We start from the raw sequence: 15,585 nt of genomic DNA, 5'->3' as shown, positions 1-15,585 counted from the left end.
TTGATGGCTATAGTTGCTTTACAGAGAGATTGTGTTGATCTTGTTGCTGTTAACGATTAGCTCATCTTTGTGGAGTACATGGTTTGGAACTTTGATATTTTGATTGTATCTAGAGTAGAACTGGGTTTTGAAGGTCTCGAGTTTTGATTATATTGTTTTTAACTTAGTCAATTTCATGTTTCTAATGCAAATTCATGTCTTATTTGTGGGACAAACTACTTCTGATGCTAGATGCTGACAAGACAACCATAGCTGATGGCATGGAGAAGCTTGAAAGCAGGGTGGTGTCCATATGTATTATGTTAAATGAGATCTGGAATCCAGATCCATATGTACACTATAATGGGAAAATGTGAAAGTAGAACCTTGTATTAGAATAAGGTAACATTCGATTCCCTCCCATTTTGCTTTAATTATTACCAATCATTGCTTAAGGAACATGTTTTGTAGCCATTGTTACAAAGAGGTTACACTTTCTATTTGTTTTACCATCTTTGTGTATAGTTGAGTAAACTTTTTATTGTGGAGTACATATTTTGTCATATAAAGTAGAAGTATTATGGTTAAGAGGTATACAAGTTACATAAAAGATTGTAGAACTGATGCATAAGGTGTGCATTTCAGGTCTTAATGATGTGAGTCGTATAATTACATTGCCCAAATTGGCAACGGTAGTAAAATGCATTGCTATTCTCTATAATTTTTTGTTTTTTCCAAATTCTTTATTTTATAAATAATTGATGTACTGAATCTGGGATTTTATTACAGGTCATCATCCAAGGGTTTTGAGTCAACTAACGAAAAGAACTCTTTACGGCTTGAGCTATTCAGAACCCGCCTACGCTAAGTTTCCGAAAACAGGCTCTCAAGCTCTTTTTTATCAATTTCAGGAACCCTACAAAATTAGAAGTTTCATCAAAATTTACTAGCGAAGATAAATATTAAAATCATATCAATGATGCAATAGAATATACCATATTATAAACTAGTAGTTGCAATCCAACATGTCCATACCTTGACAGATTTCCCTGTTTATGAGGCAAATCCCATATACTTCCTACTGTTGCACGAGTTTTCTCCCAATGTAGGGTCTTTAAGGATCTTTTATCAGTCAGCTGTGACACATTAGTACTGCTATTTGAACTTGATGGTGAAGATGTAGGTATATGTTTAGGTGGAGGTAGAGGTGGAACCTATAACGTTGGTGTATATTTAGTTACACAACAAACCAAAACAAATAATTGTAGACATGTGTAGTTTGGAAACATCTGTTAAACAAAGGTAATATACTAAAACATCCAATGAAACAATTGCTTCTTATAGAACTGTAACTATAAGATAGTATAACTTTTTAGTTCTGAACACATTTTTCCTATTTCTATTTTCCAAAATTTACAGTGAAAAAATGTTAAAGGATAGATAATTAAAAAAATGAGTGAATGGAGAAAGAAAAAAAGCGACCTACTTGAAATTGTAGTGCAGTTTCAAGTATTCTCACGATCTCCTTCATTAATGGACGCTCTTCACACTACAAGAAAAAAGACCTTTAATGACGCGCTTTTTACGACACGCGATAATTAACGATACGCAAAAGGACGTGCCCTTAAAATAGTGTCATCTCTCCAAAAAATTTAAGGATTTACGTCACGCTTTATTGCGTGCCCTTAATTTGGTGTCTCAAGAAAAAAAATAAAAAACACGGAGGGCGCTTTATCTTAAACGCGCGTCGTCTGTACCTGTCGCTTTATAATTTTAATGAAACGCGCTTTTAGTAGACAAGGGGGGAAATGAAATCCCCAAAATTTTGAAAACCCGCCTTTTTTTTTCTATCTTCTATCTATCTTTCATCTTCAACCTAACAAGGACGAGCATTGCACTCTTGATTCCCTAACTCTTTCTCATTTTCTCCACCATCGCTGCTTTCGCTAATATCCACTCCGACCTCTTATGAACGCAAATGGTAAAGATCTGCTTCGATTTCCCGATTGGTCTTCATCGACGGTGGTGGTGAGTCGGAGGTGCCATGTTGATGTGATTATTACAATCGATTGCAGAAAATGAGAAGATTTAGGGTTTTTTCTTGGTCCAGTGGAATACTTTCAGGTTTCGTCTCGACTCCTTTTATTTTATTTTCTTTCTTTTCCTTTCCTTCTGCCATCTGCTTCCTTTCCCCACCTCTTCTTTCTTATTTGGATTCTCCAGGCGATATGCTACTGTGGCGATTCAGTTGGTGGCGAGTCAGCCTCAATTTCATAACATTTTAAGGGATTGCTGTTGGTGTTCATCGACGGTCGTGGTGGGTCGGAGGTGCCATGGTGATGTGAAGAAATAGAGAAAAAGGAATATAGTCATCACTTGCTGATACCGACGACGATCCGTTTTCTGCATTAGCCAGATTGAATGACTTCAAAGGAGGTTCGTATTTCTTTTGTATGTTTTTTTATCCCAATCAATGAATGGATTTTTTCCCCTGTATACGTTGGGCATCTTTCTTTTTTTTATCCCAATCAATGAATGGATTTTTTCCCCTGTATGTTGGTTTTACAAGTGCAAGTATATTAATCTACTAATAATCCCAACTTGACATGAAGTTGATAAGTAACAAGTAAGAATAAATTGTGTTTCAGTGAGTTTGTGTTCGACCCAATTAAATGGCAGCGGAAGCAAATGAACGAGGACTTACTTGACCTATCAAAGATGTTCAATGCAGTTAAATCGCTTGTTCGAGTGCCTTCTGTAGACCCCAAATATAAAATTGCTCTTCTTGCTTCTAAGCAGGTTCTTCTTCTTCTTTCTAGAAAAAATTGTTAGTGAAAACCAAAAATAGTATTACATTAGTAAGGAGGTTGCTGGTGCAGGACCATTGTCTTGTTGATCTACTGCATGCTTGGCAAGATGGAAAACTTCCGGTTCAGATAAGCTCTGTAATCAGGTAAAGCATGGAACTTTTTTTTTATTTGTTATCTTTGACCAGTAAATGATGTGTATAATATGTCTGTATTTTGAACAACAATCATGATAGGGTGGGGAATACCCATGTGATGCGGTTCCTTGAAAGACATGAGATTCCATATTGTCACGGAGAAGAATGTAGAAGATGAGATATTGGGGTTGGTTGAAGATACAGATTTCTTGGTCCTTGCTAGATACATGCAGGTAAATGTTTTTCTAGTAGTAGTATAGCAGCAGGATTGGGAAAAAGGTCTTATTTGTTTATTTACCCAGGACAGGTGTTGTCTGGAAACTTTTTGAAAAGATATGGGAAGGATGTGATCAACATACATCATGGCTTATTGCCATCATTCAAAGGAGGAAATCCATCTAGGCAGGCAGGTTCTGTGTTCCAATTTCCAAATTCTGTTTTAAGCTTTTTATGTTTTTATGTTTTTTACTGGAGAATGACAGGCTTTTGAAGCTGGGATCAAATTGATTGGTGCCACAACCCATTTTGTCACGGAGGAGCTTTATGGGGGCCCAATCATTGAGCAGATGGTAATCAAAGAGTTTTAAGTTTCTCAGTATCAGTAGTATGCAGTATATATATATATATATATATATATATATATATATATATATATATATATATATATATATATATATATATATGCTAAGGTGAAAAGTCAAATAGTTTCTGTTTGGGTTTGCAGGTTGAGAGAGTCTCGCACAAGGATAATTTGCTGAGTTTTATTTAGAAATCTGAGAATCTTGAAAAACAATGCCTTATGAAGGCAATCAAGTCATATTGTGAGTTACGCGTTCTACCTTATCAACACAACAGGACTGTTGTATTTTGAGTAAGCTCAAAATGATGCTGATCAAAACTACAGAGTCCATTATATTCCTTGTGTTGCAAAGTTTTTGTATTTCATTTTAATTATTCATTCTAATTTAATTTGTTCTTGTTCCAATCCAATAATAAGATAAATTAAGAGTCATTGTGTGTTCATAATACTAAGATATATGTGCATTCTCAGTTCTCCTTAAATTCATTGTTGTTGGAGTTTTCTTCTCTGTCAAACTTTGTGTTTTCTAGTGTGATACTTGTTTAAATAGGGAAACTGTTGTTGATTTTGATTGATATAGGGGGTGTTTGGCTAAGTTTATTAAAACAACTTATTAGCTTATTAGAGGTTCATCAACACCGCTATATATAAGTTAAAAAAAAAAAGTGTTTGGATAAAAAATAACTTATTCTGATGGAAACCTCTAATAAGTAGTCATTTTTTCATAAGTTACCCCATACTTATTAGCTTATAACCTAATAAGTTATAAGCTAATAAGCAATAAGTTTTTTTTTTTTTTTTTTTTTTTTTGCCAAACACCCCCATAATATATAATATACAAGTGGAAGGATACTTGAAGTCTTCTTATAAAAGATAACAATAGTAGTTTTGATTTCCCTGGTCATCAACTTTAATGGAGTCATGGGATGGACCTGCTTCACTGTCTTGTATGTTTTTGAGTTTTGAGTTTGTGTTCACTTTTATCTGTTACTTGAAAACCACACCCTCAAGAACATACATTTATTAGTATGTCTAATTAGAAAAAGAGGGTTTGAAAGTGTCAAAAGATATGGATTAGCTATCCATTTTCTACCCACTTCAATCTTTTTTAATGTGTGATTATGTTTTGTTTTTAATTTCTTGGATGTGATTTATTGTAAAAGATTTTTTTTAACTGTGTAATTTTGTTGCAGTTTTATACACAACAGTACCAAGGCCATCGACTACTTTTGACATGTTCCCTTCTTGGCCTATGAGAGTTCATCAAACCCTAAGAGTAAGTCTTTTTTCCGTTATAATAATACCCGCTTCCCTGTTTGAATACGATTGGAAAGAAATACTCTATTTATAGTAAAATGGTTCCATGTACAGGTAGGTACTTGCTGATATGGTTCTTTTTGCTCAACCTCCAAATCTGGTCTCATGTAAGCAGTAGGAAATAATCGTGAAGAAAATTTGATTTTAACAGTTTTGGACCAAACTGCCCCTCCATACTATTTTTATAGTTAAAAATTTTGATTTTAACAGTTTTGGGCCAAAATGCCCCTGCATACTGTTTTTATAGTTATTTTTTATTTTCAACAGTTTTGGTTTTCTCTTACATGGCTGTTTCTTTTTCACTTAACTTGGACAGAATGAAATAATTGGTTAAGACACTAATTACCTATTTGCCCTTCTTCTTTTTTCCTCCCAATCCTCTCATGTTAAAGAATATTGTCAAATTTTGTTCTTTAGAATGTAAGGTAAAAATGGTCATTTGGTCTAGGATATTGTCAAATTTTGTTCTTTAGAATATTGTCATGGGTTTGATCAACTGGTACTGGCTCTTTAGTCTTTCTTTTTATATCTTTTTATGAAATCAGCTTATGATATGAGCTCTGGGTTCGATAGTGCCTTTTTCATGAGATTGTCAAAAGTTGAATAAAATAAAAAAATAAACAAGGGTAATATTGTAATAGGGAGGGTCTTAATACATAATAGGGAGGGTCTTAATACATAAAGTGACCAACCTCTCACTTAGCACGACAAGTCATTTTGATTTTATTAAGTAAAAAAGAAACAACCTTATCAATCTACATGCATAGAAGACCCTGCTGTCCCATAATTTTTAACAATTTGTATTATCATTATTTGATTTTAATAATAATTTGTTTTGTTTTATTGTTGAGGTTATAGACTGATAGTCTTACTTTTCATGTCATTATTATTTATTTCTTTTTTTGTTTGTAGTTTATTGCAGAAACTTTGGATGTTGTTCAAGACATTGATTGGGTCATTTCTCTTGGAAATGCTTTTGCAAAGCAGTATGAGCTTTATACATATGATGATGAGTATTCTGCACTACTTCACAGGTATGAACTCATTATCATTATCATTACATTTTTTTAATTAAATTATCTTATTGAGAGTATTCTTCTCCTACAAATGTCTTGGTATACTTCTCTGTTGCTAGGTAACCTTCTCAACAACAACATTCTACTTAAGCAGGTGAGTAATCAAGATTAAGGGAGACTTGTAATCATGTTTGACATTCCTTTCCAGTAAGAAACAGAGTTGTATGATTATTTGTTAGTTTTATAGGAAATGTATTATATTTGTTTAACATTTGAATGATTCTTTGTACGACATTACAATTTGTGCAATTTATTTTATTTTTTTAGTATGAAATTTTATTTTATATTATGCAATGGATTGTATTTTTTGTATATGGTATTTTATTTCTATTATGAGAAATTAAATGCAAATTTAATTTAAAAATTAATAAATATATAAATTTATTTTTTTTAAACATTTAAAATTACGATACGCAAACATGTGTGTCATCTTCATTTATGACATGGCCTTTCTTGACAGGGGCTTTCTTGATACGCATTGCGTGTCATTAACACGCGCGTCGTAAGGTTACGACACGCGAATGCGTGTCATCTTCCTTTATGACAGGGCCTTCCTTGATACGCATTGCGTATCGTAAACGCGCATCGTAATTGCGCGTCGTAAATGAGCGTCGTAAATGCGCGTCGTCTCTCTTTATGACAGGGTCTTCCTTGACACGCATTTGCGCGTCGTCTAAGCCTTTTACGACGCGCAATGAGCGTCGTAAAAGGCTGTTTTTCTTGTAGTGTCACGGCTTCTCTTTAGGCATTGATAACCTACTCTAGCAAACACCTCCAAAGAACTAGGATGTATTTCATCTTTTATTTTACCATAAATAATTTCATTCAGATTGTTTTGTTTGTAACATTTGCGTACTAAAACAGTAAAAGACTGATGCTTATCATTTTTGATAAGACACAACCTCCCGCATAAAACTTCGAACAACACCACACCAAAGGAGTAAATATCTGACTCCTTTGTTAGTGACCCTGTCTCAAAATATACAGGATCACAATAACCAACCGTGCCTACAACATTGTCTACAAGATATTTGTATTGTTGGTTAGAACGGCCAAATTTGGACAACCCCACATCTGCTATCTTTGCATTCCAGGATTCATCTAACACGATATTGGAACTCTTAATATCGCGATGCAATACTGTTCGGTTGGTCCCATCATCACTATGAAGGTACGCTAGTCCGCGAGCCGCCCCAATGCATATCTTAAGGCGTTGAACCCATGATAGATCATGGCTGTCAAGATACACGTCGAGCCCGCTCCTAGATACATACTCGTACACTATTATCTTCTCCCCATGATCATCGCAAAACCCTAAGAGAGGCACAATATTTTCATGTCTGTAAAGTGAAAGCATAATCATCTCCTTCCAAAACTCAAGGTCTCTTTGCTGAAATGTGTAATCCAAACGTTTTAAAGCAACTGTGATTTGTCCCTTAGAATAGACAAGTTTTCCTTTATACACTTTACCAAATCCTCCCTCCCCGATGCAATTCTCATTAGAAAAGTGGTTGGTTGCTAATAGTATAGCCTCCAGCTGTATTTTGAGGTCTTCAAACTCTTTTGGAAAAGATGTTGTTTCTATGATCTATCAAAATTTACGAACCAAGACTTAGATGGTGTTTCACAAATACATAGTTGGGAAAATGAATTAAAAGCCCAACGAAGTTTTCAAACCATTCAAAAAACCTCAATCATGTTTTGTCTATTCAAAAAAACCTAACGAACTTAACATTTTGTCTAAAAAGTTCAACAAAGTTCCAAACCGTTCAAAAAATCCAAATTTTGTTTTGTTTAAGTTCGTTGGGTTTTTTTTTTAAACAATCAAAACATGATTGCAGTTTTTTAAACGTTTTGAAACTAAGTTGGTCTAACAAGTCATTTTCCCGATACGGTAGTAAGTCACGTCATCTATTTCTTTTTTTTGACTTACAGGAAAGTGTAACTTAGTTAGGTTTTTTAGACAAAATATTAAGTTCGTTGGGTTTTTTTGAACAGACAAAACATTATTAGGGTTTTTTGAACGGTTTGAAAACTTCGTTGGGCTCGTAGGTCATTTTCTCTACATAGTTTAACACATTTTGTACTTACTAAGAAATATATATATATATATATATATATATATATATATATATATATATATAATTTTTTTGTCATCCTTACTCGGTATATCCTTATGACAAAATAATTTAAGTTGGTTATATAAAAAAATTAATGAATAGAGAGGGAAAAAAGGCAATCTTACTTGATATTCGAGTGCACTTTCAAGTTTTGCCAGGACTTCTTTCATTGTTGGACGTTGCTTAAAGTCCCTCAAACATTGATATGCAATTCTTGTAAACTCTTCCAAGGCACGAGGATTCATTTCAACCTTTATATCTTTATATATAATTTCATCTAGGTTGTTCTTTGTGTAACATTCTCGTACCCATTGAGTAAAAGGTTGATGCTTATCATTTTTCCCAATAGCCAACCTCCCGCACAAAACTTCAAACAACACCACACCGAAGGAGTAAACATCTGACTCTTTTGTCAGTATCCCCGTTTCAAATACTGCGGATCAATATACCCAAGTGAGCCTATAGGGTGAGGAACAGCAAACATGTGTGGTTTGCTATCATGACCTTTGGATAAATTTCATATTTAGGTTCCTCTTACATAATTGTCATTTTCAACAATAATATATATAGCCTAGTAAGTGTTCGACAAAAAGACGTGATGTAAGAGGAAGATAATAGTGAAAATTTAAAAATATTGAATATAAATCAAGTTAATGATTGAAGTTTAACAATATTATAATGAATATATCAAACAAAACGACGTATTATTATGAGTTTGGGTACCTAAGCTTATATACCCTTAAGGATATATTCACTTTGCCCTATATATATATATATATATATATATATATATATATATATATATATATATATATATATATATATATATATATACACACACACACACACACTAGTCGTCTACCCGTGTCAAGCGACGGGTGCAAATAGTTTTTCAAAAATTAGTTTCTAGAGAAGATTAGTTCTTTCCATCCCATATCCAAGATATTATTGAATTTAGTAACAAACCAAGATAAAAGTACAGGTCACAACCATTTGTTTAACTTATAATTACTTCATTTTTTCTCTTATGAATATATTTTTAATTACTATTAATCCATTTCAATACAAAACACAATTCATAAAAAATATAAACCAATAGTGCTATCGTTTTTTTATTCTATTGTCAAAAGCACAAACAACCGATTATGTCAAAAGCACAAAGAACCGTTTATCAAAGAAATATCGTTTTTAATATGCTTTAGTTCACATGACAAAAAGCATATTAAAAAAACCTATATCTAAGCATCTTGTTTTATTGGTGTTTTATCTACATAGCATTTAAGAAACAAAACTATTAGACATCATTAATATCAAAATATTGAAAAAACAAATCGTTTCTGTAAAAAGTACTTGCCACCTTTTTTTGGGAATTACTTATTTTGTAAGTGGGTGTCAAATTAAAAATCACAGATATGATATAGCTTTACATTCTTTCCCACCTTACTGTTGATGTACTTCATGACATCATTTGCAAGATTCATGCTAGACTAGGCACCACCATTTTCTTTACCTACATGTGACACAATTATCAAATAAGGTTACCTACACCCATACAAATAGCAGACTTCTAAGAAAGAATTCAGAAGTTTTCTAGACACATTAACTACAATGAAGATATTTGTGAGAGTATCGGGAGGGGGGGATGTGACTATTTTTGTTTTTGGGAATTACCGCTTTTATTTCAATCTAAAAGTTCTAATAAATCATTGAAAATTAAAAATATTGGTAGAAAGTTTAATTAATTATCTTGGGTTTACCAACTGTGAGCCAAATACACAAGCACTATGACCTTTGAACATACTTAAGGAACGTCTGATGATCAAGTTGATCCAACATCTTTCTATATAAAAAAACAAAATACAAATCATAATATCTGGAAGTTCGAAGATAACAATGTAATATAATAGGATTTCTAACAGAGCATTACCTTTATCTTCTTCTTGTTATATGTCTTACTGTTAACTTTATCTTTAGTGGAAGTTGGTTGCTAAAACATGAATATGAACATTAGAAAAAAGATAAAAAAAAAAAGTCAAGATTCAAATGGATGAAGAAGTCTAACCTGAAATGAACATTGAATAAGTTGGGTGATTTCAAAACCTGGAATACTATAACTCATGCTACCATCTAACAAAAAAAACGGAAATTTGGATAATTTTTCTATAACTTTTGGTTAATTGAATTCCATTGATATATCTATTGATCTACCCATTTATAACAACATAATTTGATTTATTCAAAAGCTAAAGATTCAAAACTGAAGGCTTAAATAGAAAGAAACAAAAGCAAGATGCTATAATAAACAAATCAACAAAAATATATTGTTGTTTCTTACATTAAATAAGAGGGATAAATGCAAGAAATAAAAGCGTACTTTTATTTATATGTGTATTAAAGTATCCTAGTTTCATTTATTTTTAGTACAATTATAGCATTATACTTGCAATTTATTTCTTATTATAAAACCAAAGTATGATGCTATTATAAGCATGTCCACAAAAGTAAACTATTATTTCTTGCATTTAACACTATATAGTAATCAATGAACATTAGTACCTTTCATGTGGGTTTATCCAAATGATTAATTTCGACAAAAAAAAACCCCTCTCCTTGATAATCCTTGATGACAAATATGTCCATAACCAAAAAAGTTAAGATAATTTCTAATTAATCTGAAAATAAAATTGCATTAGTCGAAAATTAACTGAAAAAAGAGCAATAAAGTAATATATATATATATATCCATTGCTTAAATATTCCAAATTGGATCAAATTTACTCAATATTCTAAAAAGCTATGAATTTTTTTGCTTTTAAAATTTAATATCTCCTAAAGATTTGATAAGGATTTGTAATTTATCTACACATATTTTACTTTACCATCTTGTAAGGACTGAAGAAGTGCATGCTAAGCTGATTTTGTCTCTTCCAGTCAAGTTGTTTCTAAGAACTATACTTATTAACCTGAAAACAAATACAAGAGGTTGATATAATAACATATTTCATATCTCAAGTCGAAATTAATCTCAATAAATAAAATACAAAATTATTTTTAGTTTTCTAGTGTCTTCCCCTTTCGAGTAAACTCTCTATTTCCTGCACACATAATACACAAGTTTATAAGGACATCTTTGTAAAAAAAAGGTTGTAAGAGTAATAGCAGTTTCTTACTCTTGCAAGAAGAATCGTATGTCCACCGATCTAACAAATAACACATACAAGATAGAATACAAGCAGAAAAGAGCAACAACAATGCCTATGATTTTAGAGAGAAAAGCAGCAGTGTAGCATAAGAATGAAACTCAATTTAAAGCAATATTTCATCTTTATTATGATAAATCTATTTTACCTTGATAGGTTTTGGATGATCTTTGTTGTGAGAAACGACTTTTAACATCTCAGTCACAACAAAAAGTTTCAATCTCCTGTTCTAACAAAAACATGTCACAGAGGTCCAATAACAAATTGACATTAAGCCAATAAGTAAGAGCTTTAAAACCTCACAAATTAGAAAATGATAAAGTTGAAGTTGTATGTATTAAGAAATAAGTAAGATATCACTTTTGGATTATTTAATGTATAATCCTCATTGTCCATTAAAGAAACTATTTATTGGTTTCAGTTTTAGGGAAAACACATTTTTCAATTTCATTCACTCGAACAAATGAGAATTAATAAATTAATGCGCTTTAAGCTTTTTATAAAAATAATTACAATTTACAATTACAAACAACCAAAGTCTTAACAGATTGCAAATTGAATTTGAACAATAAACATTTATAGACATTAAAATTCAAAACTCAATGAAAATTGTAGATGTTACAGATTCAAAAAATTTGATTTCTAAATCATGATGTTTACATTAAAATCATAAAAATACAACACCAATTTCTTCTATTAATCCATAGAACTGTATAATCGAGAAATTAAAATCCAACAATTCCGTTGAACATTTAAACAATTGAACCATTCAAAAAATTTAACTTCAGAGTCTAAATAATCTACCAATTTAAAATATTTATAACAAACAATAATCACAAAGTTTAATTGATACTTTACCTAGTTAAAACATAAGTTTAGGCATCAACATAGATGTGCGTGTGTGTGTGTGAGAGAGAGAGAGAGAGAGAGAGAGAGAGAAATGTAAAGAGGTAAATGGATGGCAATACATAATGTTAGTGAGGGGTGTGTGATAACTTTCACCACTGTGTTCTTGTTCCAAGACAAATCTTATGCAAAATTGGGAAATGAAACAAACCTCTATTAAATTAAATGTATCTTTATCTTAATCGATGCTTACCTGAGGCCTCATGTCCGCAATATCGTTTGAATGACCCAGCCAAAATAAGATCGAGACTGACTAATCGAACGGATAAAGAGGATCAGGGTTTGAGATTGAGATTGAGAGAAATAATGTGTTGGATGTGGTGAGGGAAGTAATGATATTAGAAACCACAAAAGGGAAGTACTACTACAACTATTATACCTTTCCTGCCCTGATCATTCACATCCTTTGCCATCAAATAAATGCAAATGGCTGAAGACGCAATGGTGAATGGCCTTGTCCCTTTTTTCTCCAGTCGATACCCTTTTCCAATTGATACCCTTGTACATACCTACACGATGGTTAGAAAGTGAGAGAGAGAGAGAGAGAGGTGGTCAAACCATCTCTATCGCCAGCCTCACCTTCTCCCCTCCCTAGTGCGATGGAGACTCATAGTCCCAATACTCCTCATGCCGAATAACAGTACCATAGGTATAAAACCTATCCTTGGAGGGGCGTCGGGACGACGGATAGCTTTTCCGATGGTGGATTTCGATGGTCACAGAGGCGAAGGAGAAACAAGAGCTTTTCTTCGAGGAGTATATCACTGACGAACCAATCAAGCCTGAGATATTATCAAACCCCATGTCTATGAAAATCCACAGATTACCTATGGTCTAGAGGGGCTTTGATTGTTCCACGTTGTCGGCCGATTGTGGATCTTTAGAGTTCGACGCCGCCGGCAGAAGTAAAAGGAACCTAGAAGGAACGTCTATTGAAAAATCAATGGCGTCGTTTGATGGAGGAACATCTGATGGAGGAGGTACAGATGACATTAAGCGGTGGGAAAAAAAAGTTCGAGAAGCGGTGTAAAAGTCGAAAAGAAGCGGTGGAAACAGATATTGGGTGAGAGAGTCCATGGGAAGTTCGAAGATGAGACGGTGGAAGGATCGGGAAGTGAGGTGATGGAAAAAAAGAGAAGAACAGATGCAGTGACCTAACCCAGGTAACAAATCTCATTTAAGGAATGTTATTTAAGTATAGTAAAAACATACCTTATTTAAGGTATGGTCCAGTAAAATATGGTATTGCATTAGATGTTTGTACATTAAGCTATTTTAATTGTACCTCTTAATTTTCACGAAATATTGCATTAGATGTTTGTACATTAAGCTATTTTAATTGTACCTCTTAATTTTCACGAAATGGCCAATATGCTTAATATAATAGAATAAATATATATTGTGAGATTCAACAAAGAACCATAAATAACCAAAAAACCAAGGAATCAATCGTGAGCATCGTAAATCATAATGATCAACAGTCAAGGAAATAGATGTACACTTTTACATTGGACGCACACATACCAGATTATACCAAAAAATCCACCATTTACAAAAAAAAAAAAAAAAAAAAAAAAAAACCGATCACTATTTTTCGTTTAAAATTTTTTTAGGCCATGTTTTTTATCCAAAAAAAAAAACGAATATACCGTTTTTCACGATTTTTCGTCATCTTTCCATTAGAGATCCATGATAATATACAAAAAACCAATTTTTTTTTCGAAACAAAAAACCACTTCATTTCTTTAATGAAAAAAGTTAAGGTCTATTTTTTATAGAAAAAAATTAATAAATATATCAAAATTCATATTTTTATACTTTTTAAACATAGATTCATATTCATTTAAAAAAACGATATTTCAGTTCAGATTCACATTGTGAACTTGTTCAGATTCATATTGTAAACTTGTTCAGATTCACATTGTGAACCTCCTAAGATTCACAGTGTGTATAATAATAAATCAGATTCACAGTGTGAATCTGAGCTGATCGGAGCTTTTTCACATTGTGAATGTTAAAATTTGAAATATTTACAGTTTAGATTCACAATGTAAATCTACACTGATCGAGGTTTTTTTTTGTGAACCTTATCAGATTCACAATGTTGTGACAACCCAAGTTCTTCCGTTACATTTCCCCGTTACCGTTAACGGAATATTCCAGTTTATAAAGTTCCATTAATTAGAGGTCGTCAAGTAAATAAATGTTTTATTTACTTATTTAATATGCCGTTAAAGTCGTGATAAAAGAAATAAAGACACTTACTTTATATTCCATTTAATTGGAAAATATTAGTTTATTATTACGACCACTAAATTGGGTGCGACCAAAAGCCCCGTATAACGACAGTATCGGGTAGAATTCCACTGAGCCCCAACTCGAACCCCTATATAAAGGTGTGTTGAGTCAATTGGAGACTTTTTACACTCCCTAAACCCTCTCTCTCTCTCTATACTCTCTCTCTAGACTCGTTTTCGACCCGAATCCGCAACCAAACGCTTCCAAATCGTAAGTCCACTTATCCTAGCTTGTTCTAAACATTATGATTCTTGTTTATAGCTTAAAAATCGGACTTAGAAGTTGTGAAAGAGGAGTTTACGGCCTAAGCTCCTCCTTAGGCCATAAACCCCTTAAATAAGGCCAAAATGACCCTAAAATGTCCCTAATGGCTTGGAAACTAATTGGGGGATTATCCTAGGAGTGTTTAAACATTAAACACAAGGATTTAGGGCATGAAAGAGAGTTTACGGCCTAGGCATATACCAAGGCCGTAAACACCTCTAAACCTTGTCAAAATGCCCCAAAACACTCCCAAACCACCCTTAGGCTTAATACATAAATTAGGGGCTTGCTATTTCGGGTTTAGAACATTTAAACACAATAAAATGAAGGGGTAAAAGGATTTTACGGCCTAGACATGTGTCAAGGCCGTAAACACCCCCAATGATGCCAAAACATTGATTTTTGTCCCCCAAATGGCCTTAGACTATTACAATAAAATGCTAGGAGGGTACTAAGGGCTTAAAACTACAATAAACTCACGATATAGGAGTTCACGGCCGTGAACTCCCTTAAGGATGGTTCATGGGCCATAAACTCCATAATGGAGCCCTTAAAGACCTTAAACTCATTCATTCCATTTAGATTTGGACCTAGAAAAATTCCACTAACAAGATAAAGCCTTAAAACACACTAGAACCCCCTCACCATGAGTTTACGGCCGTAAACTCATGGGGAGTTGTCCCTGGGCCGTAAAATAAGTATTGAGAGTTTACTCTCGGAGAGTACACTCCATTCCTAAGCCATACACACCCTTAGATGCTACCCGGGACACCCCAAACACTTAACCAAAGTGTTTTCCGCTCCTTTGAATGCGTATACTTGTTTAATTAGTATTAAATATACTAATTGTATGTGAACATATGTTATCATATGTTAAATAGGTCATTGAGTGTGTTCGAGT

The 15,585-nt window shown here is 33.0% G+C and overlaps 3 protein-coding genes and 1 long non-coding RNA gene across 30 annotated transcripts; 2 read left to right on the top strand and 2 right to left on the bottom strand.

Annotated features, from left to right (window-relative positions):
- Positions 1–737: 737 nt before the first annotated feature.
- Positions 738–2,636, bottom strand: LOC122196383 (formin-like protein 3). Its single transcript, XM_042898890.2, has 3 exons — positions 1,466–2,636; positions 1,015–1,193; positions 738–895 (listed from the first exon to the last, which is right to left on the bottom strand). Exons 1-3 carry the CDS (start codon positions 1,508–1,510, stop codon positions 844–846), a joined length of 276 nt encoding a protein of 91 aa, XP_042754824.1. The 5' UTR covers positions 1,511–2,636; the 3' UTR covers positions 738–843.
- LOC128134223 (formyltetrahydrofolate deformylase 1, mitochondrial-like) lies at positions 2,511–3,077 on the top strand (the record flags this gene model as incomplete). Its single annotated transcript, XM_052771710.1, has 4 exons — positions 2,511–2,530; positions 2,628–2,778; positions 2,859–2,932; positions 3,023–3,077. Coding segments are annotated over exons 1-4 (300 nt in total), but the record flags the coding sequence as incomplete, so codon positions are not given.
- A 3-nt stretch (positions 3,078–3,080) lies between these two features.
- Positions 3,081–3,893, top strand: LOC128126233 (uncharacterized). Its single transcript, XR_008223997.1, has 3 exons — positions 3,081–3,156; positions 3,231–3,492; positions 3,648–3,893. It is a non-coding gene; the product is annotated as an uncharacterized LOC128126233 (long non-coding RNA).
- Positions 3,894–6,192: 2,299 nt separating this feature from the next.
- Positions 6,193–13,662, bottom strand: LOC122196382 (probable receptor-like protein kinase At5g59700). Of its 27 annotated transcripts, none has more exons than XM_042898871.2 (7): positions 10,573–13,657; positions 10,079–10,143; positions 9,944–10,003; positions 9,774–9,856; positions 9,456–9,526; positions 8,142–8,449; positions 6,193–7,484 (listed from the first exon to the last, which is right to left on the bottom strand). In XM_042898871.2, the coding sequence occupies exons 6-7, from the start codon at positions 8,259–8,261 to the stop codon at positions 6,579–6,581; spliced, it is 1,026 nt and encodes a 341-aa protein (XP_042754805.1). In that variant the 5' UTR covers positions 8,262–8,449; positions 9,456–9,526; positions 9,774–9,856; positions 9,944–10,003; positions 10,079–10,143; positions 10,573–13,657; the 3' UTR covers positions 6,193–6,578. The 27 variants fall into 27 exon arrangements, 23 of the variants coding, with proteins under 23 accessions (XP_042754805.1, XP_042754812.1, XP_042754801.1 ...); XM_042898878.2 differs by having other exon boundaries at positions 9,818–9,856; XM_042898867.2 differs by having other exon boundaries at positions 9,456–9,856; positions 10,573–13,658.
- Positions 13,663–15,585: the final 1,923 nt, after the last annotated feature.

The sequence above is a fragment of the Lactuca sativa genome, chromosome 5 (assembly GCF_002870075.4).
Source record: "Lactuca sativa cultivar Salinas chromosome 5, Lsat_Salinas_v11, whole genome shotgun sequence".
NCBI classification, from domain to species: domain Eukaryota; kingdom Viridiplantae; phylum Streptophyta; class Magnoliopsida; order Asterales; family Asteraceae; genus Lactuca; species Lactuca sativa.
The sequence above is the reverse complement of the archived record's forward strand: the minus strand, read 5'-3'. Positions and strand labels throughout refer to the sequence as shown.

Excerpts from the sequence above, each read along its gene's own strand:
- LOC122196383 (XM_042898890.2), bottom strand. The coding sequence starts at position 1,510 with ATGAAGGAGATCGTGAGAATACTTGAAACTGCACTACAATTTCAA. Across the intron at positions 1,194-1,465 it reads AAACTGCACTACAATTTCAA|GTTCCACCTCTACCTCCACC; the intron begins GTAGGTCGCTTT and ends CCAACGTTATAG. Across the intron at positions 896-1,014 it reads AAACAGGGAAATCTGTCAAG|GGTTCCTGAAATTGATAAAA; the intron begins GTATGGACATGT and ends CTAATTTTGTAG.
- LOC122196382 (XM_042898885.2), bottom strand. The coding sequence starts at position 8,261 with ATGAATCCTCGTGCCTTGGAAGAGTTTACAAGAATTGCATATCAATGT. Across the intron at positions 7,485-8,141 it reads AAAGTGCACTCGAATATCAA|ATCATAGAAACAACATCTTT; the intron begins GTAAGATTGCCT and ends AAATTTTGATAG.